At 36.9% G+C, this 26,486-nt stretch overlaps 1 protein-coding gene across 1 annotated transcript in view; it reads right to left on the bottom strand.

Annotated features, from left to right (window-relative positions):
- DNAL1 (dynein axonemal light chain 1) overlaps positions 1-22,825 on the bottom strand; it is a 35,544-nt gene extending 12,719 nt beyond the window's left edge. The window contains exons 1-4 of the mRNA XM_055538609.1: positions 22,577-22,825; positions 15,240-15,278; positions 10,353-10,462; positions 7,377-7,432 (exon numbers count right to left, since the gene is read on the bottom strand). Coding sequence (XP_055394584.1) covers positions 7,377-7,432; positions 10,353-10,462; positions 15,240-15,278; positions 22,577-22,579 — 208 coding nt within the window. The 5' untranslated portion in view covers positions 22,580-22,825. The remainder of the gene's footprint in view (positions 1-7,376; positions 7,433-10,352; positions 10,463-15,239; positions 15,279-22,576) is intronic.
- Between the last annotated feature and the right edge of the window lie 3,661 nt (positions 22,826-26,486).

The following is a 26,486-nucleotide window of genomic DNA, read 5'->3' as shown; positions in this document are numbered from 1 at the left end:
TTAATTTAGCTTCTTCTGAACTTATTTGCATAACACCATGTACACATATTATTTTTCAAAATTAAAAGATTTCTAGTAAAACATGCAATCTCACTTCTGTGCTAAAAATCTACTGTGATTACTTATGCATAAGTTATATATTTAATTTTCACAACTTAAACTTTTATAACTCTGCTATCCAATATGGTAGTTACTAACCACATTGTTATTTAGTAGCTAAGTCGAGTCCGACTCTGCAACCCCATGAACTGCAGCACTCCAGGCTTCCCTGTCCTTCACTACCTCCCTGAGTTTGCTCAAACTCATGTCCACTGAGTCAGTGATGCCATCCAACCATCTCATCCTGTGTTGCTCTCTTCTCCTTTTGCCCTCAATCTTTCCCAGCATCAGGGTCTTTTCCAATGAGTCGGCTCTTTGCATCAGGTAGTCAAAGTATTGGAGCTTCAGCCTCAGCATTAGTCCTTCCAATGAATATTCAGGGTTGATTTCCTTTGGGATTGACTGGTTTGATCTCCTTGCTGTCCAAGGGACTCTCAAGAGTCTTCTCCAGCACCACAGTTCAAAAGCATCAATTCTTTGGTGCTCAGCCTTCTTTATGGTCCAACTCTCACATCCATACACGACTACTGTAAAAACCACAGCTTTGACTATATGGATCTTTGTCAGCAAAGTGATGTCTCTGCTTTGTCTAGGTTTGTCATAACTTCTTCCCAGGAGCACGTGTCTTTTAATTTCATGACCGCATCCACCATCTGCATTGACTTTGGAGCCCAAGAAAATGAAATCTGACACTGTATCCACTTTTTACCCATCTATTTGCCATAAAGTGATAGGACCATATTAATTTAATTAAAATTATACATAAATTAAGTTTCTCAGTCACATTAACCACATTTCAAGTGCTTAATAGCTATAAATGGCTAGTGGTAACTATATTGGGACAATACAGATAATTCTATTGGATAACACTGTTCTATAACATCCATAATTCAATGGTTAAGAACAAAATCCAATCCAAGCTCTCCAAGGAAGTAACCAAACCTCTCAGAATCTGTTTTCTTTTATGTAAAATGAGGAAGTATAGGCTCTATCTTATAGGAATATAAGGACTAAATGAGATAATTGTCTAAAATATTCAGCATAATGTCTAATCCACAGTAAGTCCACAATAAATGATGTATGTGTGTATAGGTATCAGGCATTTATAGTTATGTAAGCTTTGGTTTCAGAGAAGGCAATGGCAACCCACTCCAGTACTCTTGCCTGGAAAATCCCATGGATGGAGGAGCCTGGTAGGCTGCAGTCCATAGGGTCGCTAAGAGTCGGACACAACTGAGCAACTTCACTTTCGCTTTTCACTTTCATCCACTGGGGAAGGAAATGGCAACCCACTCCAGTGTTCTTACCTGGAGAATCCCAGGGACGGCAGAGCCTGGTGGGCTGCCGTCTATGGGGTCGCACAGAGTCGGACACGACTGAAGCGACTTAGGAGCAGCAGCAGCAGCAAGCTTTGGTTTTATTTAATAAAATTTTCAAATTATCTTATGAGAAACATTTAGTTTTCAGAACAAGGTATTAATATTTTAAAAGCAATCTAATTCTTGCAAAATAGTTGAAATAAAACCCCATGTTATAGGCTGAATTGTCCCCCACAAATCCGTATGTTGAGATCCTAACCCCCAGTAACTCAGAATGTGACTCTATTTGTTGACAGAACCTTTAAAGAGGCAATTAAAGTAAGATGACATTTTAGGTAAAATCCAATATGACTGGTGCCCTTATAAGAGAGGAGATTAGGACACAAACAGAAACAAAGACAAAAGGAAAAGATGGCTATACACAAGCCAAGGAGAGAGGCTTCAGAAGAAATCAATTGTACCTACACCTTGATTTTGGACTTCTAACCTGTACAACTATGAGAAAGTAAATTTCTGTTGTGTAAGTCATCCAGTATGTGGGATTTGTTATGGCAGCCCTAGCAAACTAATATACTTTATATATAACTATAAATATGTAGAAATTAAATATATAAGAAAATCACATAATCAATTATTCTTTAAAGCTTCTTAATATGGAAAAACACTATCTTTTTCTATTTAATGCAGAATAAAAACCTTATTCAAAAAGTTATTCATTCAATACATAATTTATGAGCATCTACTATGTGCCAGGCATACCTATAAGCACTTGCAATATAACAGTGAATAGCACAGATGTAAATTCTTGCTGTCATGGAGCTAATTTCTGGCAGACAGTAAGCAAAACAATTAAGGGTATTAGATAGTGACAAGTGTAAAGCATAAAGAAAAGCAGGCAAAAAGAATGAAACAGCAGGGGGTAGAAGCATCCAACATGTTAGATAGAAGGTGACTTCGAAGTAAAGATTCAAAGGAAGTGAAACAGCTAGACATGAGGCTATCTGGAGGAAAAACATGCGGAGGGAACTTCAGCAGTAAAGGCTTCAAAGCAGGGCCATAGCAGAAGTATTCACAAAACACAGCCTAGCTGAGAAAATGAGAGGAGAGCAATAGGAGATGACATTAGAAAAAACAAACAAACAGGCCTTATAGGCGATATGACAGAGGAGTCAAGAAATTACCAAGGAATTTGGCCTGAGCAGCTAGAAGAATCCAGTTGTCACTGCCTGATACAGACACACAAGAAGCTGGGTTAACAAAGGCTGGGGAAGGATAGCAGGACTCAGTTTTGAACCTGTTAAGTATGAAATGTCCAGTAGACATTCAATGGAAATGTCAGGCAACTGAATGTGTAAGTCGAGTTCAGAGGAGATGCATGGACTTGAGCTATAAATGTGGGAACCATCAGCATACAGATGGTAAAGCTGTGAACTGGATGAGAATGTGGAGTAAGTAAAGACAGAAAAAAGATCCAAGAACTGAGGCCAGGGATACCCCAACATTAAAGAATTTGAGGACATGAGACTGGGAGGAAGCGGCCAGAAAGACAGGAGGAAATTAAAAGGGTACAGTATCCTACAAACCCAATAAAGAAATTGCTGCAAAGAAAAAGAAATCATGTCAAAATGCACTTAGGTCAACTAAGATAAGAACTGAGAAATGACCTCAGATCAGAGATAACGATATATGCAGATCTTTCAAAGATAATATCTAGCTTAATATATACAACTCTTTTTAAAAAATGTACATGAAATGCAATGAGAGGGCTAAAATGATATTATTTATTGCTGTCCAGGGAGGTAAGTTATGATATCAAAGTTAATAGATTAACTGTTCTTACATTACACAATTACATATTTTCCATATTTTAATATGCTGCATATGTAGAACACCACTATATGGAAAACACTTTTCAGGTCTTGAGGAAAATCAAAACATTATCGTAAAGTTATATTTATTTATTTACTAAACTGAAGGAGTATACTGTTTTAACAACAATATTTACTTTCTAATCTTTAAATGAGAGTATTATTTATATTGTACGGCTTTTTAGCCACAGTTTGAACATACTCATGTCATACTGTTTTCTCATCACAGCTGTTAGGGTTAATCTGCCTTAAAACCCCCCTGTTAAATAGCAATACTTGTTTATTTCAGATCTTCTCATATTAGCATAGTAGGTAAGACATAGTGCTCATGAAAGGAAAGGCGTAAGAGGCAAGCTAGAGTCATATATTCAGTATTTTATATGGATCAGTTGGCTTCATTTTGCTTCACAGTCACAGACAAAGTGTATTCTCTGTGGACTGCAGAAATACCATGTTACAAGCAGAACTAAAATGAGATGTGTCTAGTATAGCAAATACATGATACAAAGTCCTATCCTCTCTCTTTCCATGTCTACATTAGACATCAATAATTGATCAAGGTACTGAATTTCTGGAACTCTTTTTAACGTGATTTTCCTGAGAGTCACTACCAAGTGATCAAAGAGAATATGAGTTACCAGCCCTTTATAGAAGTTTACCCAATTTCATATGTCATAGTCATGTTTTTATGAAAGAAAAGCATGTTGTTCATACTGATAAATGTTACGAATTTAGCCTCATGTAAGCAAGTTATTTCAATTACAAAGAAACCAAAAGAGAAGAAAATGAAGTATCTCAAATTGTTTAATGAGTCTGTGAAAATTGGAATACACTGAATCATTTTAAATACAACTCTAATAGTAAACACTTCCTCTCCAGCACTATATAAATACTGAATGCAACTTTGAGTAAGGCACTAGGCAGGGGCAGGGGGAAACAGAGATTAGGAATAGAAGATTAAAAGATTAATAAAATATGGTTCTTGCCCTAAGGGGCTCATTATCTAAAGAGACAGAACATACTTCTAACTATAATAATAGCTACTATTTCTTGAGCATTTATATGCACCAGGCACTATTCTAAGCACTTTATACACACTGACTCATTTAATATTCAAAATAAATATATGAAGCTGTTGTTCAGTTGCTAAGTCGTGTCTGACTCTTTGAGACCCATGAACTGCAGCATGCAAGGCTTCCCTGTCCTTCACTATCTCCCTGAGTCTGCTCACGTCCATTGAGTTGTGATGGCATCCAACCATCTCATCCTCTGTCGACCCCTTCTCCTCCTGTCCTCAATCTTTCCCAGCATCAGGGTCTTTTCCAATGAGTCTGTTCTATACATTAGGTGGCCAAAGTACTGGAGCTTCAGCTTCAGCACCAGTCCTTCCAATGAATATTCAGGGTTGATTTCCTTTAGGACTGACATGTTTGATCTCCTTGCAGTCCAAGGGACTCTCAAGAGTCTTCTCCAACACCACAGTTAGAAAACATCAATTCTTTGGCTCTCAGTCTTCTTTATGGTCCTACTCTCACATCCATACATGACTCCTGCAAAAACCATAGCTTTGACTATATGGATCTTTGTCGGCAAAGTGATGTGTCTGCTTTTTAATACACTGTCTAGGTTTGTCATAGCTTTTATTCAAGGAGCAAGTGTCTTTTAATTTCATGGCTGCAGTCACTGTCCACATTGATATTGGAGCCCATCTGACACTGTTTCCACATTTACCCCATCTGTTTGACATGAAATGATAGGACCAGAAGCCATGATCTCTGTTTTTTGAATGCTGAGTTTCAAGCCAGCTTTTTCACTCTCCTCTTTCACCTTCATCAAGAGGTTCTTTAGTTCCTCTTCACTTTCTGGATTATAATCCAAGTTAGACTGTTATAAGGGCTTCCTTGGTGGCTTGGATGGTAAAGAATCTGCTTGCAGTGCGGGAGACCCAGGTTGAATCCCTGGGTCAGGAAATGTTTCCAAGAAAGAGTAATTATGATGATGGAAATCAGAGAAGTCTTTAAAGATCTTCCTCTAAATAAGATTTAAACTTTGCATTCTTAATGTTAGTTTTTTTTCTTGTAGGGTTTTCCTGTTACAGGATGGGGCTGTTCTCAATGAAAAGCACTGCATTAACAAGTGTACAAAGTCATAAAAAAGAATGAAATGTTTGGGTATAAAGAGGATGTTACAAGCTTTTAAATGACTCTGAATGCAACCTTAAGGCATTTAGTCTTAACTAGGCAAAGGGGAGTCATTGAAGGTCTCTGGCTTGGAGGAATGATAAATAGAACAATATTTTCATAAAGAAAACTCTGGTGTCAGTGCTGAAGGTCAACTGAAGAGCAGAAAGATAGGAGATAAGGAGATCAATTGGGTGGCTATCACATAAGTTGTAAGGCAGTGTTTTTTCAAATTGTGGATCATGTGAAATCAACTTCATGGGTTGTCAGCAAGGACCTACTATATGTTAATAACAGGAAAATCTACTCAATATCCTGTGATAACCTACATGAGAAAAGAATCTAAAAAAGAATGAATATATGCACATGTATAACTGAATCACTTTGCTGTACACCTGAAAGTCACATAACGTTGTGAATCAACTATACTCCAATAAAACAAACAGAAAAACCTTAGTGGATTGTGACAAACATTTAAAAAACCAGGAAATCACACTAAAATTTTTTAAAAATGGAACCAATGCTATAAGGGTAAATACGGTTTTACAAATTTTAATCCGGTTCATATGAGTATGTGTATATTTGATATGTATATTCATGTGTGTGCGTGCACAGTCACTAAGTCGGGTCTGACTCTTTGCTACTCCATGGACTGTAGCCTGCCAGGCTCCTCTGTCCATGGGATTTTCCAACCAATACTGGAGGTGGTTGCCATTTTCTCCTTCAGTGGATCTTCTCAACTCAGGGATTAAAGTCACATCTCCTGCATTGGCAGATGGATTCTTTACCACTGAGCCACCTGGGAAGCCCTATGAACATATGTACTGAGTTATTAATTCAACTGTATTTCTTACTGTGGGAAGTGGTAAAAAAAACGTTTGAAAAAGATGATCTAACAGGGAAATGATGAGGGTCTAAATTAAAGCTGTAGCTCCTGGAAATGGAAACGCAACAAATTATTTGAGAGCTCTTTCAAAGAATAAATTTAACAGGACTCAGAGATAAACCTGGATGTATGGCTTGAGGGAAATAAAGGGGAAATATTATAAGATAAATGATGGCTCACCAAAAGATACCTACATCCTAATCCCTGGATGTAAATGTTATCATATATGGGAAAAAATATTCTGCAGATAAGAGTAAGTTAGGAATCTTAAGATGGGGAAAATATCCTTGATTATCCAAGTGTTTCCTAAATGCAATCATGTATGTCCTTATAAGAGGGTGACAGAAAAAGATATGACAGAGACAAAACAGTAGAAGGAAATATGATCACAGAGGCAGACACTAGAGCGACACAGTCACAAGCCAAGGAATGTGGCAGTCATTCGAACCCAGAAAAGGCAAGGAAAAGACTCTCCCCTAAAGTCTCCAGAGAAACCATGGCCCTCTTAAAACACTGATATTGGCCCAGTGAAACTGATTTCAGACTTCTGGCCTCTAGAATTGTGAGGGAATAAATTTCTGAAGCTTTAAGCCAACAAGTGTTTGCAGCCCAGAGGCAACTTGCATAAGGAACCCTGACAACTGGGAAGGAGTTAATGCCATTAAAAAAGATAAGGCGCATAGGAAAAACAAGGATGTGACGAACAAAATTTTAAATACAACAAGTATGAAATACAAGAGAAATCTGGACAAAAACAGATTAAAAAAATTTGATTTTCTAGTTCATATATTTCAATTCTAACTCTACTAGCTTTAAAATGTCCTTAAACTATTCAGGTTTCATGTTATCTCTAATCTTCTTTGGATAGTCAAACAAAACACATAGTTTATATATTCTTTCCATCATCTGACAATTACTGTGGTTGAAACAGGTGCCAGCTTCTAGGATTATGCAGTGTCTCTGGAATGTTTCTTCCAAATAACTAAAAAAATTCTAGAACCATCTGTTACTGTGGATCACTTACTTAAGCCATTCAGGTTTGCAATTTTTTCAATGCAGTTTGTAGACAGTGAAAGCTTCCTAAAGGAGAAAAAAAAAAAGAATACTAGAATTAATAAGAAAAAAATTTAATAGTATAATACAAATTACTCCTCAAGTTCTCTCAGACGTTTCCTTTTCACACTGAACCCTTTTTTCCCCTCTCAGACGTGGCACGTGTTCTTTCATTTTGAAATCGTCATACTGTTTCCTTGATTACAAAAGTTAATAAACATTCACTGTATAAAATTAAAAAAACCTTTTTGTGGACATTTTGGTGTTTTCTATTAAATTTTTTAAATGCATATTTTCTTTGACCCACTAATTCATTTATAGGAACATATCCTATGGAAATAGTAATGCCAAATATATATGAATTAAACTATTTACTGTATTATTATAATAGCAAAAAAATGGGAAAAAAATTTATAAACACCCATCAGCTGAGGAATACAGATAACAAAATACTATGCAGCCACTAAAACAAACAAGATCGGGCCATACATACCAACTTTGGAAAATGTCCATGATACGTATATTATAAAAAGTCAACATAGTCCTAACCACCCCAGACATTTCCCCAGAAATAAATACTTTCACCAGTTTATATATATATTTTCTATATTTTTTCCCTATATATACTTTAATCGTATAAAAACAAAATTTTAAAGGGAGTATAGTTATATACTCCAGTACTTTGGCCACCTCATGCGAAGAGTTGACTCATTGGAAAAGACTCTGATGCTGGGAAGGATTGGGGGCAGGAGGAAAAGGGGACGACAGAGAATGAGATGGCTGGATGGCATCACCGACTCAACGAACATGAGTTTGAGTGAACTCTGGGAGTTGGTGATGGACAGGGAGACCCGGCGTGATGCGATTCACGGGGTCGCAAAGAGTCGGACTCGAATGAACTGAACTGAACGGAACTAAATTATACACTATTAATCTTCTCTTGACAAAAATGTTTAATATCTTAGCAAACTTCATGCAAAGAATATAATAAAAGCTAATTTTATTGAACGCTTCATATGTGCCTAGTATTCTTCTAAATACATGTATTAACTATTTTAACCATCAGAATGATCCTATGAGCTACATATTAGTAACCATATTTTATAAATGAGGAAACTGAGACACAAAGATGTTAAGCAATTTGCCTACTATTACACAGCCAGAAAGTAGCAAATCCAAATTTAAAACCCCCCAAAACTGACCCCAGAACATGTGATCTTATCCTTCAGATCTGATTTGAAGAGGAATTATTCTTTTTTTTTTTTGCTTAAAACAGTAAAAGCAATTACTGTACACTGTAAATTACTGGTCATATGTGTGTATTTTCTAGTCATTCTCCACTCCCAAGAATTACCAATGAAAGTGAAAAACGGAGTGGAAAAGCAGGACTACAGTTGGGGAATAATTCTGTAATTGTTGTATAGGCAACCTGCCCAAAGATTGTCAGCAAAAATATGAACAGGATGACTCTTAAGCAGTTTCTAGGGTACTTTGGTATGAGGTATAGAACCTTCTCAAGGTTTGATAAAAAGATATTTGACCACTTTGAAATAATGCTCTTTGAAATCATGATTTTGAAGCCAAAAACACATTTAAGGTGGATTTTTATGTGCTACACTGTGTTCTCATCATAAAGGACAAGCTGCATACAATAACTAAATTATGTTTGTTTTTTCCTTTAATTCCAAAGATAGATATTAGTCTAATGCATGCATTCACAAATATGTGCTTAAGAGTCATTCAGATCACTTATTGTAAATACAGATACCTAGTTTCATCAGTAGGTTCTTTTTCTACAAATTTGAAGTAGGGCTTATCTGCTGCACAAGGAGGTTCTTATGTAGGCAGTCAGGGAACCACACTTAGGAAAATACAGGATTTTCCAATATTCTATAACAAGTGATTCTATAACATTCTATAGCCCTGACAAGACACTGCAGCTTAAGAGCATGGTTACAAGGTGTCATGGTATAATTGCCTCAAATTAGTCACAGAACCCTGCTAAAAAGCATGCAGAATATTCAGGAAATCAGTTAAAATAATAAACATATATCTGATACTTAAAAGTCTTGGGAAAATAGGATTGCAAGTAAGTGTAACTTAGTGCCAATGAGAAAAAAATAAAATAAAAAGGCTCTACATGAGAATGCTAGGACTTACCTGGTGGTCCAGTAGTTAAAACTTCATGCTCCCATTGCATGGGTTCAATCCCTGGTCAGGGAACTAAGATCTTACATGCTGTGTGGAGCAACCAATAATAATAATAATAAAATGAAATTTTTAAAAATGCTAACCCTGGTACTCAAAAACTGGTGCAATTTTGGTTGATATTTCCTTTTCTTTGTGTTTTTAATATTTTCTAGATGGTTTACAATGTATTTTAATAATCTGAGAAATTTTTCAAAAGCGGTTACTTCTATGCTTCTGAGTAAGTATAGTATTGACTTTGATGGATAATTTTACAAGAGAAACTACTAGATTTTATGACAGAGAAATAGTTTTATTGTGTTATTTAGCTTCTCCTAAGAGACAAGGAAATTTGTGTAAAGAATCCACCTTCTAATGCAGGGGACACAGATGCAATCCCTGGTTGGGGAACTAAGAACCACAGAGCAACTAAGCCCGTGCACCAAAACTAGAGAAGCCTCTGTGCTGCAACCAAGAGCCCATGCACGGCAACAAAGGCCCAGCACAATCAAAACAAAAAATCATACTGTAAAAAAAATATGACACAGGATAGTTTAGGATTACTCTATTAACGACCCTATAAACCAATAATCTTTTATGTTTGGCCTTGCCAAAGGGAGAATCACAGGAAGGAAGGAAGGGAGGGAGGAAGGGAAATGAAAACCAAGAAAATAAATACATTTTTTTAGTCTGTGTATTTAGAAAAGGAAGGGAAACTTAACAGCAATACTAGAAAGGATGAAAAAAGACAAGCACCTACTCGCAATTAGAAAGCGTGGACAAGGATGCATCCATCTTCTCTATAGGGGGGATCTGGGCATACAGCTTTATCTCTCTGGCTTCAGATGGCTTCTGGCTGGTTTTCTCTTCCTATAATGAAAATTAATGTGGAAGAAAAGAATCCCAGATTATAATGTTGAACTAAAAAGGTCAGATTTTCTCAAGGCTTTTCAATATTTATTTCAAAATAGCTATTAAAATTCAGTATTTCTGTACATTCTTGACAGAACACTTATTGACAACACTTACTTACTGAACCTGATAACTAGCTTATACATGGCTGGTTCAGATAATTCCCTGTCAGGTCTCAGCCAAATGGAAAAGAGGAAAGAAAATAACTTTTATTTCTGTAGTTTTTAAAATCTTTTAAGAGTCTATCAATTAATAGACAAAAATAAAACACAACAACAAAAACATTTTTCTGGGAAGGATTCCTTGTCCCTAAACAAACTTAAGTATCAGATTTAGATCTATAAGATGAGCTGTTTTTGGCATCTCATCTTTCAGTTCCTATATACAATTTAGTCTGAGCTACAACCACCAAATACCAAGAATTTGGGAAGGTATTTTCTTTATGACAAACATTACTTTGCCAACAAAGGTCCATCTAGTCAAGGCTATGGTTTTTCCTGTGGTCACGTATGGATGTGAGAGTTGCACTGTGAAGAAAGCTGAGCGCCAAAGAATTGATGCTTTTGAACGGTGGTGTTGGAGAAGACTCTTGAGAGTCCCTTGGACTGCAAGGAGATCCAACCAGTCCATTCTAAAGGAGATCAGTCCTGGGTGTTCTTTGGAAGGAATGATGCTAAAGCTGAAACTCCAGTACTTTGGCCACCTCATGCGAAGAGCTGACTCATTGGAAAAGACTGATGCTGGGAGGGATTGGGGGCAGGAGGAGAAGGGGACAACAGAGGATGAGACGGCTGGATGGCATCACCAACATGATGGATGTCAGTTTGTGTGAACTCTGGGAGATGGTGATGGACAGGGAGGCCTGGCATACTGCAATTCATGGGGTCGCAAAGAGTCGGACCTGACTGAGCGACTGAACTGAACTGAATTGAAGGTCAAATTTATTTGTTATACAATAACTTACTACTACATTCTATGTTACGGTTTAATTTCAGTACCTATTTAAATTTTAATTACCAGGATATGCTGCCTAATAATGTTTCCTAAGTACCTCAGTACTTAGTTCCATCTCTCCAACAAAACAAGAAGATACTGCAGCTTGGGAACCATTTTTTTTTGCTTTCCTCTGTTTTCTATTGTTGTTGTTTAGTTGCTAAGTTATGTCTAACCCTTTGTGACCCCATGGACTGCAGCACTCCAGGCTTCCCTGTTCTTCACTATCTCCTGGAGCATGCTCAAACTCATGTTTTCTATAGCTAGTGTGATATAAGACACAAAAGAGGCTTGTTGTTGTTTTTTTTTTAATCAAATAATAACACATCAATAATAGAAAATATATAATCAGTTGAAAGACAACTAATACACATCCACTTGGTATTTTTTTGTGTGCCATAGGTTAGGAGATGGGAGACTGACATCTTTAATAAATGTTGTGTTAATGAGAGTAAGAATGAGCATGATATCTTCAAATAATCTTAAAGTTAAAGACTTACGGCCATCATATAATCTAGAAATAAAATGTACAAACCAAACCAAATAGCCAACCACTTATTATTATAAACCAAGTGTCATTAACCACTTGTTAATATAAATATTATTATATTATTCTAAAATCTGCTTCAAGGCAACTTTATTGAATACTAAACCTACTCCATACTTTTTTTTATTAAAACAGATTTTTCAGTAGCTAAACAGAAAGGAATTTTTAAATTCCAATTAGGGTATAAAGAAACTTACAAGCACTAAAAACAAGAATTCAAATATTTCATTATCCTAGCTACTCTGTCTATTTTCCATAGACACTAAGTTTCTTGAAAGACTTTTTATTTAAAGCCCAGCTACAATAGCAAAGATACATTATTATACAAAAAACTGATAACACAGTCAAATAAGCTATCACTGGGGATAGAAATTGAGGAGCCATCTCTATTCTCTCTGGAAATTCTATCCATAATGCTGAAATACAACCATTCAAACTTTATAGAATTTTATATTCAAAATGTTTGTTTAAATTTAATGCACATTTTTTACAATGCCATTTCCTAACATTACTATGTGCTTTTAAAAAATGTATCTTGTGTATTTTTCCAGATATAATTGATATACAGCACTGAATAAGTTTAAAACATACAACATACTGATTTGACTTACATAATCATGAAATGATGACCACAGTAAGTTTAGTGAACATCCATCATCTCAAGAAGATACAAAATAAAAGAAATAAAATTATTTTTCCTTGTGATAAAAACTCTTGGGACTTACTCTCTTAACTTTTGTATATAACATACAGCAGTGTTGTTGTTCTTCAGTTGCTAAGTTCTGTCCGACTCTTCGCCACCCCATGGACTACAGCTTGCCAGGCTTCCCTGTCCTTCACCATCTCCTGGAGTTTGCTCAAATTCATGTCCATTGAGTCAGTGATGCCATCCAATGATCTCATCCTGTGTTGCCCTCTTCTCCTCTTGCCCTCAATCTTTCCCAGCATCAGGGTCTTTTCCAGTGAGTCAGCTCTTCACATCAGGCGGCCAAAGTATTGGAGCTTCAGCTTCTGCATCAGTCCTTCCAATGAATAGGAAGGTTGATTTCCTGTAGGACTGACCGATTTGATCTCTTTGCGGTCCAAGGGATTCTCAAGCATCTTCTTCAGCACCACAATTCAAAAGCATCAATTCTCTGGTATTCAGCCATACATGACTACTGTAAAAACCATAGCTTTGATTATATGGACCTTTGTTGGCAAAGTGATGTCTCCACTTTTTAAAACGCTGTCTGGGTTTGTCATAGCTTTTCTTCCAAGGAGCAAGCGTCTTTTAATTTCAAGGTTACAATCACCGTCTGAAGTGATTTTGGAGCCCAAGAAAATAAAATCTTTCCGCTTTCCCACATCTATTTGCCATGACATGATGGGACCGACGTTAATTATATTAATCATTTTGTACACTGCATCCCTAGTACTTACTTATCTTGTAACTGGAAGCTTGTACCTATTGACTATCTTCATCCAATTTCCCCTAACCCCTTGCCTCTGGTTACCACAAATCTAGTGTCTTTTTCTACGAATTTGTCTGTTTGTTGAAACATAAATGACTTACAGTGCTATGTTAGTTTCTGGTGTACAACACAGTGATTCAATACTTTTATACAGTACAAAATTATCACTACTTTTTACAGATTTATTGAGATATAACTGACATATAACATTATTTATGTTTAAGGTATGCAATGTGATACTTTGATATATGTACATATTGCAAGATGATTACCAGCATAAGGTTAACACATCCAGCTCCTCATACAATAAATTTTTTGTGTGTTGAAAACATTTAAGATTACTCTCTTAGCAACTTTCGAGTATATAATACAGTATTATTAACTATGCTATACACAGATTCCCAGAACTTATTGATCTTATAACTGGAAGCTTCTACCCTTTGACCAACTTTTACCCATTTCCTCCATTCCTCAACTTTGGTAAACCACCATTATAATCTGTTTCTATGAGTTGGCTTTTTTAGATTTCACATATAAGTGAGATCACAAATGAAAAAACCTTGAATTGTCTTTACCTATCTGACTACATCATTTAGCATAATGTTGTCATAAATGGCAGGACTTTCTTCTTTTTATGGCTGAGTAATATTCCATTGTATACAAATACACATTTTCTTTATCCATTCATCCACTGATAGCCATTTAGGCTGTTTTCATGGCTTGGCTATTCTGAATAATGCTGCAATGAACCTGGGGATAATCACTCTTTGAGATGGCAATTTCATTTCCTTCAGATATACATCCAGAAGTGGAACTCCTGGATTATATGGTAGTTCTACTTTTAATTTTTGAGGAATCTCCACCGTGTTTATATTAACCACTCCACTGTAACACTATACCAACTTACATTCCCACCAAAGTGCAAAAGAGTTCCCTTTTTTCCACATCCTCACCAACACTTTTCTCTCATTTTTCTATTTTTTTCTCTCATATTTTTAATGACAGCCATTTTAACAGGTGTAAGGTAATATCTCTTTGGGGTTTTGATTTGCATTTCCCTGACAATCAGTCATGTTGAGTATCATTTTAGAATTTTTATTCAAGGTTTTTTCATTTGTCTATGCATGATTTTCATTTGTTCACATTGACTGTCTCTGTTCTAACCTCCAAGAGATTAAAACCATCATTTATCTAAAACCTAGATCACCCATAGCACATATCACTCTATCACCTAAAAATGATATGTGGTTTAATAATGATAAAGTTGAAAAAGAACATGGAGATTCCAGCTATCACAGTAACAAATTAGCCTTTCCAGATTTAAATTTTCCAATGGTCAGACTTTTTAACTGAAATTTTTATTGAGATATTTGAAGAGTCATGTGCAGTTATAAGAAATAATACAGAGAGAGCCTTTACACACTTTGCCCTAATGGTAAGATTTTTCAAAATTATAGTATCACAACCAAGATATTGATATTGATACAATCCACTAACTTTAATCAGATTTTCCCAATTTTACTTATACTCATTTGTACATGTGAGTGTGAATGTGTCTGCATGTGTGTATTAAGGTCTATATAATTTTATCACTTGTGTAGGCTCATGTATCCACTAACACCATCAAGATAACTAAACACTTTCAATACCAAAAGATTCCTTGTATCGAATGATCAGATTTAAATAACTGTCCAAAACTTATCCTAATATGGTTTCTAGAAGTAAGAACTCATAAACTCACCCATCTGGCTAGGGCTTCTTTGATTGTTGTTGCTTTCGCCTTAAAAAGAGAAGAAAAAACAAGGTTATCTTTATTGGTGTGATTTGTTGACTCAATTTTCATGCAACAATTATTAGCCCTGGCATCTACCATTAAAAAGATTTCTTTTTTTGAGACTTTATATGAAAAGAGAATGTTTTAATTTCCTAAAATCAGAAATACTTAAATACCTCTCAGAGAAATTAAGGAAATCATGATGTATCATATCATATGCTTTACTCTCACATGGTTTACAAAAAACAGAGCTGTCAACATTGATATTAAAATATATCTTATTTCAAAAAAAATAAAATATATCTTATTTTATTATTCTAAGATTTATATCTTCCTTTACATTTTAATATCTTTGAAGTCTGGATACATCTTACAACCAGGAAAAATTTATAATTGCTGTAGCCAGGTAGCACTGATGAAGATTTAGAAAAATATTAACCATCTTATTTAATATACATACCATATATATTCATTTTTATGTTTATCAAAGGATGCTGCTGCTGCTGCTAAGTTGCTTCAGTCGTGTCCAACTCTGTGCGACCCCATGGAAGGCAGCCCACCAGGCTCCCCCATCCCTGGGACTCTCCAGGTAAGAACACTGGAGTGGGTTGCCATTTCCTTCTCCAATGCACGAAAGTGAAAAGTGAAAGTGAAGTCGCTCAGTCGTGTCCGACTCTTAGCGACCCCATGAACTGCAGCCTACCAGGCTCCTCCGTCCGTGGGATTTTCCAGGCAAGAGTACTGGAGTGGGGTGCCACTGCCTTCTCCATTATCAAAGGATAACACATGATAAAAATCTATATGCCTAAATACATTTAAAATAACTCTGTCAATAAATACAAAATAAAATTTCTAAATGATAGGAAATTCTGTCACAGTTTAATTCCAACTTCTTATTTTTCTTCTTTTTAACTGGAAGATAATTGCTTTACACGGTTGTGCTGGTTCCTGGTGTACAACAACACGAATCATTACTTTTCTTTCTTAGAAGAAGATAAAATAACGTTGTACCTTATAATCAATAGTATCTTAGATTCAATTTAATATGATATTAAAAACTTTAAAGGTAAGAAAAGGAAGACATCCTTTGAATCTTTGCTGGAGCTTATTTTATAAAAGAGAGAACCCTAAAGAATAACAAAAGGAATTAAGTCTCTGAAGTAAAGATGCACTAATAAATAACACAAGTTAAAAATAAAACTATTAACTTAAGTAAAATAATAAAATTAAAGACAAAGAACGTAAAAATTGGAGGAATATAACACTTAAAAGGAAACTTATGCTTAAAATACATTAATTTAAAAATAAGAGAACAGGGAACTATACTCAATATTCTGTGATAAACCATAATGGAAAATAATATGAAAAGGAATATATATACATATATATATGTATAACTGAATCACTTTGCTGTTTAGGAGGAGTAAACACAACATTGCAAATCAACTATATGAATAAAATAAATTTTAAAAAATAAGAGAAAGCAAGAGATAGAAAACAAATAAATTAGGCATTCAAAATATTTGGAAAAGTACATCATGAATGCAGAAGGAAACAGAAAGGAAGAAGTCAATGAAAAACAGACTGAGAGGAAAAAAGACGAACAAAACTAAAAGCTGGTTCTTAAGTTTCTGGCAAGCCTGACTGAGCAAAACAGAGAGATATACAAATTAAAAATATAGAATAAAGAGAGATGACACAGATACCACAGAGATTTTTAAAATAAAATATTATAATTTTGAAAACCTAAAGTATACATTTCTAGGGAAAAAAAAAAGCCAAAACTCACAAGAATCAGAAAATATGAATAGACCAATAACTACTGGAAAATTAAAAAGATAATCCAAGAAATTTACTCACACCCTCCTCCCCTAAAGCCCCAAATCTAGATAAATTGCAAATAAGTTCTACCAACCTTTCAAGGAGCAGATATTCCTTGTTATGCAAGTTGTTTCAGAAACCAGAAAAAAAAGAGGGAAAGCTGCCAACTTATTTTATGAGACTAGAATAATCTTGATGCCATAACTAGATAAGGGGCCCTTTTTACTTCTCAAAACAGATTTGAAAAATCTTAGATGCACAATATTAGATTTCCAAAGCCAATGGTGTATAATGATCATGATCAAAAATGGCTTATGCCAGGGGCATAAAGATTGTTTAACAACATAAAAATCTATTACAAATGTAAATCATTTATTAATGGATTAAAAGGGGCAAATTACATTTATTTCAGTAAGTGCAGAAAGAGCATTTGATAAAGTTCTACCTCTGATATTAAAAACTTTTAACTAAGGGTTAAAGCAAAATTCCTTATTTGATAAAAGCTATATATCAAAATGGAGAAGGAAATGGCAACCCATTCCAGTATTTTTGCCTGGAGAATCCCATGGACAGAGGAGCCTAGCAGGCTACAGTCCATAGGTCATAGAGAGTTGGACACGACTGAAGCAACTTAGCACGCACACATGCATATATCAAAAAGCTCTAACCAATACCAGCTTAATGAATAAATTCATTCATTTGAACAAATATTCACTGATTACTTCCTATATACCAAACATTCTTCCACTTGCTTCAGATATATCAATGAACAGAACAAAGATTCCTGCCTTACGGGAATCTATATCTATCGCTGGGAGACCGATGGTAACTGATATAATAAATAAATAGATAAGTCATATAGTATATTAGAAGGTGATAATTACTAAGGAAAAAGAAAAAGCTGAGCTCAGTAAAGAGTATCAGGATGTGTGTATATGTCTATGGTGGATATTTACTTTAAATAAGGTGGTCAAGGGTGGGCCAAATTGGGAAGGTAACATTAAAGTATCCTCAAACTCCTAGAAGACAACATAGGCAAAACAGGTAATAGAAACAAAAACAAAAATAAACAAATGGGACCTAATGAAACTCAAAAGTTTTGCACAGCAAAATCACCATAAACAAAACAACCTGTGGGCTGGAAGAAAATATTTGTAAATGATGTGACTGATGAAGGGCTTAATTTCCAAAATATACAAACAGCTCATATAAGTCAGTAACAACAACAACAACAAAAATTCAGGGACTTCCCTGGTGGTCCAGCAGTTAGGACTCTATGCTTCCACTACAGGGGGCACAGGTTCAATCCCTGGTTGGGAAACAGGATCCCACATGCTGCATGGTATGGTAAAAAACAAACACACAGCCCACCGAAAAAATGAGCAGAAAACCTAAACAGACATTTCTTCAAAGAAGACATACAGATGGCCAATAGGCACATGAAAGATTTTCAGCATCACTAATTATTAGAGAAATGCAAATCAAAACTACAAAGAGGTATCACCTCACACGGGTCAGAACAGCCATCATTAAAAAGTCTATACTGATTCACTCTGCTGTCACCTGATACTAACACAACACTGTAAACCAGCTATGCTGTTGTTGTGGTCATTGTTACTCAGTTGCTAAGTTGTGTCTGACTCTTTGTGACCCCAGACTGCAGCATGCTTGGCTCCTCTGTCATCCACTATCTCTTGGAGTTTGTTTTGCCTTCACTCTTTCCCAGCATCAGGGCCTTTTCCAATGAGTTGGTTCTTCATATCAGGTGGCCAGAGTATTGGAACTTCAGCAACAGTCCTTCCAATGAATATTCAGGGTTGATTTCCTTTAGGATTGACTGGTTTGATGTCCTCGAAGTGCAAGGGACTCTTAAGAGTCTTCTCCAGCACCATAATTTCAAAACCATCAACTATACTTCAACAAAAAATAATTTTTAATTTAACTCCACAAATAATAAATGTTGGTAAGGGTGTGGAGAAAACAGAACACTCCTGCCCTTTTGGTGGGACTGTAAACTGGTGCAGCCAGTACAGAAAACGGAATGGAAGTTCCTTAAAAAAACTAGAAAGTGAACTACTATATGATCCAGCAGCCCTACTCCTGGGCATATATCTGGAGAAAACCATAATTTGAAAAGATATATGCTTTCCAGTGTTCACTGAAGCACTATTTTACAATCGCCAAGACATGGCTAAATGTCCATTGACAAATGAATGGATAAAAAAGATGTGTTATATATATATATGTACAATGGAATACTACTCAGCCATAAAAGAATGAAATAATGCCATTTGCAGCAATATGGATGGACCTAGAGATTATCATACTAAGTGAAGTAAGCCAGACAGAGAAAAACAAATATCATATGATATCACTTATATGTGGGATCTAAAAAAAAAGTTACAAATTAACTTATTTACAAAACAGAGGTAGACTCCCGACATAGAAAACAAACTTTCGGTTACCAAAGGGAAAAAATAGAGGAGAGAGAAATTAGGAATTTAGGAGCAACAAATACACACTATTATTTATAAAATAGATAAACAACAAAGTATCTGTTTAGCACAGGGAACTATATTCAATGTCTTGAAATAAACTATAATGAAAAAGAATATATATATATATAAACATGTGTAACTGAATCACTTTGCTATATACCAGAAAACAACACAACATTGTAAATCAACTATACTTCAATAGAAAAGAAAAAAGTATTCTAAGATTCCAGACACATCAAGGATGCCTATCTCCTATCATTGCTACTGTTTAACATGGTACAAAAGATCTTTATCAATATTACACTAAAAAATAAAACTATGTGTAGATGATCATCTGTGTATAAAATGCAATAGAATAAACTAATAAATACTAGAATACAGCAAATGCAGGACACTGTTGACAAGTTAGAAAAATTGAGAGATATTTTCAAAATAAAACCAACAAAGGACTAATATCTAGAATATACAAGGAACTCCTGAAATTTAAAAAAAAAAAAACAAATTAAAAAAAGGGAAAAGTTGGCAAAAAATATATACAGAAAATTTACAGAAACTGAAATACAGATGATGACTAACAATGAGATATTTGAACTCACTGAAAATCAGAGAAATGCAGTAAAACAATGGGATACTAAAATACATCCTCATATAGGCAAAAGTCAGAAAATTGGTGAGAATGTAGAAATAGAAACTTTCATCCATCACTGAAGGAAGTAAGAAATAGTATAGCTGTTCTGGAACCCAATCTGACAGTGCCTAGGGAAATTAAGTATGCAGAGACCCTATGATCCCACAATCTCACTCCCGGGTATATTTTCCAGGGAAATCTTTGTTGTTGTTGCTTTAGTCATTAAGTCATGTCCGATTCTTTACAACCTCATGGACTGTAGCCTGCCAGGCTCCTCTGTCCCTGGGATTTCCCAGGCAAGAATACTGGACTGGATTGCCATTTCCTTCTCCAGGGGATCTTCCCAACCCAGGGATTGAACCCAGGTCTCCCGCATTGCAGGCAGACGCTTTAATCTCTGAGCCACCAGGGAAGCCCATAGAGAAATCCATGGATGGATCCAAAAAAAAGACACTTATAGGAACACTTTCAAGTTGGAAGCAATCAAGTTATCCATAAACTGGTCTATAAAGTGACTAGTTCCCCTATAGGTAGCAGGAGTTAAAACCTGAAATGTCTAAATAACCAGTGGACATCATTAATGGGTAAAGCTGGCCATGTAAAGAGGATAACCACTATTTGGTTCTAGAAAACCACTGGCAGGTGGGACTTGGGACCAGAGTTACCCTAACATCACATTTCTTCAAATATGAAAACTCTTGTTAATTGAAAGTAACACCCTTACTTTATATACCATCAGGAAAGAAAATATGCACCCAATTATATCACACCATATTTCAGTAATACAAAAATATGAAAAAAGATGTGTCTGATAGAAAAATATGGTATTTCGGATTTTTCAGAGAAGCCAGAAATCTGCATTTTGGTATAAAATATGATCATTTTAAGACATTAGAAGCTAATTTTCTTAAATAAAAAACTATGTGGGACAGTATTTCTAGAAGGCCCCAAAACTACAAGCTTGCAGCTTCAGTGAGCTTCACTTAACTACTCGTTCTGATTCTCTATTCGAAGATTTTCAATAATTCTTATGGTTCCTACTTTCAAAATTATTTAGGGCCAGTTATTTCTTCACCTAAATACAAATTTATGTTCCAGAATTTTTAAACTTTCCTTTTTTTTTTTCTTCAGCTAAATGCCTGTGGAATATAGTAAGAAATGTAGAAGGGAAACTACTTTTAAGAGTAGAATTTAACCTGGTGGCTGAGGGCAGGCATATTTTCCTCATCATTTGAATTTTCAGGGTTCAATTTCTGCTCATTTCGATAGCAGAAAACTAATTAAACTTATTCTTTATAAATATTTCACATTGGAAAAGACCCTGATGCTGGGAAAGACTAAAGACAAAAGGAGGAGATGGCAGAGGATAAGACAGATAGCATCACGGACTCAATGGACATGAGTTTGAGCAAATTCTGGAGATAGTGAAGGACAGGGAAGTCTGGCCTGCTGCAATCCATGGGATTGCAAAAAGTAGGAGACGATTTAGCAACTGAACAACAATAAATATTTCCATTAGGCAGGACAATCACATACTTTGCTAAATAGCTTTGGTTTGGTCTTTAGCCAAACAACAACTTAAACTACTAGTTGGATCTACCAAGTTTGTAAGCAAGACAGTGCTCACTTTAAGTAGGAAATGAGCATCACTAGGTAAAATCATTACTTCATAAAGAGATTTGATTGGATAGATCACCGACAGATTTAAAGCCTAAGAGAGCAATATTTCTCAGAGTGTCAGGCGGAGCTCTCTAGTTTTAGAGTCACTTGAAATGCACATTCTGAAAACCCCTACTTATGTTAAAAATTCATAATCAGCACTCCAGTTTAGTCCAAAATCATACTTATGCATACTTAAATTTGAGAAACACTATCCTAGTATGTTCTATCAGAGAGGGTTTTACAGTGTTTACTAACAACTGAACTGAGAGTTGTTCAGAGTGGAACATGGGCACATCACAGGTTTATAAACATTGCAGCAACCAGTGTTACACACAATCTCTCCTAACCAACCCCACCCTCCATCTCGCTTGGGGGTGGGAGGGTAAATTACTTATATTAAAATGATATCCTTATTCACACTCTGCCTTCCATCACTTGTCCCACTCTAATCCGCTCTTTTTCGAGAATTTTCTGCTCTTTGCCCTGCCTTTTCTCTGCCCGGGCTGTCCTCACCCCCAGACAACCCAATGCCAGGGCTTCTCTTTCGCCCCAGGCCTCTGAATCCACCCAGCAAGCGTCCGCTACTCGCTCCCTTCCGGTGATGGACGATGTCCCCCACCCTCAACCCTCCACAGTTACCCTTTTCACTTCCAATCTACTTGCAGCTTTGGCTGCGAGGCCTAGAGGGTACTTACCATTCCGGCGGTTGCTACTGTCACTGCTCTGGTTGCTAGGGTCCGCCGGGGTCAGTGCGCACGCGCACTTCTCGGAGCTCGTCTCGGATTCCCTACACGGGCAGTCGTCTTTTTTCTCCGCCCTCACGGTGGCGCGAGCGGGGCATTGTGGGACCGTGCGAGCGTTCGCCCGGGTCGTCTGGCTCTGTGGCGGTCTCTTCCCAGGGACTGCAGCGCAGCTGAGAGTGATTTAGGGAGCTCGGCAGCTTAACCTCGTAGAGAGGTGGGGGAGATATCTTTTTCTCTTGTGAAAGTAGTTTCAGGCTAATCTGGAGTGACGTAGGTGCTTAGAGTTTAAAGCTTTTAAACTTCCCTGTAACAGTTCCTCCCCCTCCCCAGCCCATCCCCACCCCACCCCACCCCTCTCAGGGTTGTCCCAGAGGACAGGCTTTAGGTGCCCTGGTTTGTGCATTGAACTTTCACTGGCCGTCCCCTTTCCGTATTGTAATGTACATATTTCAATGCTGTTGTCTCAAATCATCCCACCCTTACCTTCTCCCACTGAATCCAAAAGCCTGTTCTTTACATCTGTGGCTGCTTTGCTGCCTTGCATGTAGGATTGCCAGTACCGTCTTTCTAAGTTCCATATATATATATGTTAATATGCAGTATTTGTTTTTCTCTTTCTGACTTCACTTTATATAATAGGTTCTAGTTTCATCCACCTCATTAGAACTGACTCAAATGCATTCCTTTTTATAGCTGAGTAATACTTTGGAAGGAATGATGCTAAAGCTGAAACTCCAGTACTTTGGCCACCTCATGCGAAGAGTTGACTCATTGGAAAAGACTCTGATGCTGGGAGGGATTGGGGGCAGGAGGAGAAGAGGACGACAGAGTATGAGATGACTGGATGGCATCACTGACTCGATGGACGTGAGTCTGAGTGAACTCTGGGAGTTGGTGATGGACAGGGAGGCCTGGCGTGCTGCGATTCATGGGGTCGCAAAGAGTCGGACACGACTGAGTGACTGAGCTGAACTGAACTGAACTGAATATTCCATTGTGTATATGTAACAGCGTCTTTATCCATTCATCTGCTGATGGACATCTAGGTTGCTTCCATATCGCTATTGTAAATAGTGGTGAAATGAACATTAAGGGCACATGTATTTCTCTTATTCTGGGGGATTGCTGGGTCATACAGAAATTCTATTCCCAGTTTTTTAAGGAATCTCCACACTGTTCACCATAGTGGCTGTACCAGTTTGCATTCCCAGCAACAGTATTGGAGAAGGAAATGGCAACCCACTCCAGTATTCTTTGGAGAATCCCATGGACGGAGAAGACTGGTAGGCTACAGTCCACATGGTTGCAAAGAGTGGGACACGACTGAGCGACTTCACTTCACTCACTTCACATACTGACTGGAGTGAGATGATACCTCATTGTGGTTTTGATTTGCATTTCTCTAATAATGAGTGATGTTGAGTATCTTTCCATATGTTTATTAGCCATCTGTATGTCTTTGGAGAAATGTCTGTTGAGGTCTTTTGCTGTTTTTGATAGGGCTATTCATTTTTCTGGTATTGAGCTGCTTATATATATTTGGAGCTTAATTCTTTGTCAGTTGTTTCATTTACTATTACTTTCTCCCATTCTGAGGGCTGTTTTCACCTTGCTTATAGTTTCTTTCATTGTGCAAAAGCTTTTAAGTTTAATTAGGTCCCATTTGTTTATTTTTGTTTTTATTTCCATTACTCTAGGAGGTGGGTCAATAAAGCAGAAATAGATGTTTTTCTGGAACTCTCTTGCTTTTTTGATGATCCAGCGGATGTCGGCAATTTGATCTCTGGTTCCTCTGCCTTTTCTAAAACCAGCTTGAACATCTGGAAGTTCACGGTTCACGTATTGCTGAAGCCTGGCTTGGAGAATTTTGAGCATTACTTTACTAGTGTGTGAGATGAGAGCAATTGTGCAGTAGTTTGAGCATTCTTTGGCATTGCCTTTCTTTGGGATTGGAATGAAAACTGACCTTTTCCAGTCCTGTGGCCACTGCTGAGTTTTCCAAATTTGCTGGCATATCGAGTACAGCACTTTCACAGCATCATCTTTCAGGATTTGAAATAGCTCAACTGGAATTCCATCACCTCCACTAGCTTTGTTTGTAGTGATGCTTTCTAAGGCCCACTTGACTTCACATTCCATGATGTCTGGCTCTAGGTGAGTGATCATACCATCGTGATTATCTTGGTCGTGAAGATCTTTTTTGTACAGTTCTTCTGTGTATTCTTGCCACCTCTTCTTAATATCTTCTGCTTCTGAAAAGTTATGACCAACCTAGATAGCATATTCAAAAGCAGAGACATTTCTTTGCCAGCAAAGGTCCATCTAGTCAAGGCTATGGTTTTTCCAGCGGTCATGAATGGATGTGAGAGTTGGACTGTGAAGAAAGCTGAGTGCCAAAGAATTGATGCTTTTGAACGGTGGTGTTGGAGAAGACTCTTGAGAGTCCCTTGGACTGCAAGGAGGTCCAACCAGTCCATTCTAAAGGAGATCAACCTTGGGTGTTCTTTGGAAGGACTGATGCTAAAGCTGAAACTCCAGTACTTTGGCCACCTCATGCGAACAGTTGACTCATTGGAAAAGACTCTGATGCTGGGAGGGATTGGGGGCAGGAGGAGAAGGGGACAACAGAGGATGAGATGGCTGGATGGCATCACCGACTTGATGGACGTGAGTTTGAGTAAACTCCGGGAGATGGTAATGGACAGGGAGGCTTGGCGTGCTGCAATTCATGGGGTCGCAAAGAGTCGGACGCGACTGAGCTACTGAACTGAACTGAACTGAGGAGGTTGGTCATAGAGGGGCTTGCTGTGATTTATGTCAGAGAGTTTTCTGCCAGACAACAGGCTACTTTAAAGCTGCATATATACCAATGGTTTTATATTCCAACCCCCCCTCCATCCATGAGGAAATCACTGCTGCTGCTGCTGCTAAGTCGCTTCAGTCGTGTCCGACTCTGTGCGACCCCATAGATGGCAGCCCACCAGGCTGCCCCGTCCCTGGGATTCTCCAGGCTAGAACACTGGAGTGGGTTGCCATTTCCTTCTCCAATTCATGAAAGTGAAAAGTCAAAGCAAAGTCGTTCAGTCGTGTCCGACTCTTACCGACCTCATGGACTGCAGCCTACCAGGCTCCTCCATCCATGGGATTTTCCAGGCAAGATTACTGGAGTGGGGTGCCATAGCCTTCTCCGGAGTAAATCACTAGGAAATGGGAAAAAATTATGAAAACTAGCACCAAAGAAATGGAAATGATTTGGTTTGAAGTCTTAAGTCCTGGTAAATCTTAAAAAAGTTTCTGCAGGTTTCGAGTTATAAAAGAATAATATTTCATTTAAAAAATAAGACATTAAGCTTTAAAAGGCCCTTTGACTTCTCAATAAACTTAAGATTCAGTCAAAATTACTGACCAAAATCCGTAATTAAGCAAGGTTTAAATTATTTTAAAGGTCTAATGAAGGTGTAATATAAAGTGAACAGTATGGGTGGAAAGGTAGTAAAATATCAAATTAATATCCTCCTAATGTTGGCCTGCTATTTCTCTTTCAACACCCCTACTGGAGATTATGTTATTCAATCACCACTTTTAAGAGAACTTCCCAGCCAATTGCCTCCTACTATTTTTCTGATATATACTTCTGTGTTATTCCAATTAAAAGTGCCAAATAAATCCATATAAGTACAGAAGAAACAAGAGCATTAGGATACAAACCAAACTAAAAGGCCTAAAAATTCCAGTGCCAGAGACCATTGCTAAATTCTCAAATCTAGAAACAAGTTGTAGAGTATACATATTAAGGTAGTGCTTTTACAAGGAGGTTTTCTCAACATTCAGATATCTCAGCATATCTTGATCTGCTCTGTTT

Source organism: Bubalus kerabau, chromosome 10, assembly GCF_029407905.1.
Source record: "Bubalus kerabau isolate K-KA32 ecotype Philippines breed swamp buffalo chromosome 10, PCC_UOA_SB_1v2, whole genome shotgun sequence".
In the NCBI taxonomy this organism is placed as follows: domain Eukaryota; kingdom Metazoa; phylum Chordata; class Mammalia; order Artiodactyla; family Bovidae; genus Bubalus; species Bubalus kerabau.
Note: the sequence above shows the minus strand (reverse complement) of the source record. Positions and strands in the feature narration are given on the sequence as shown.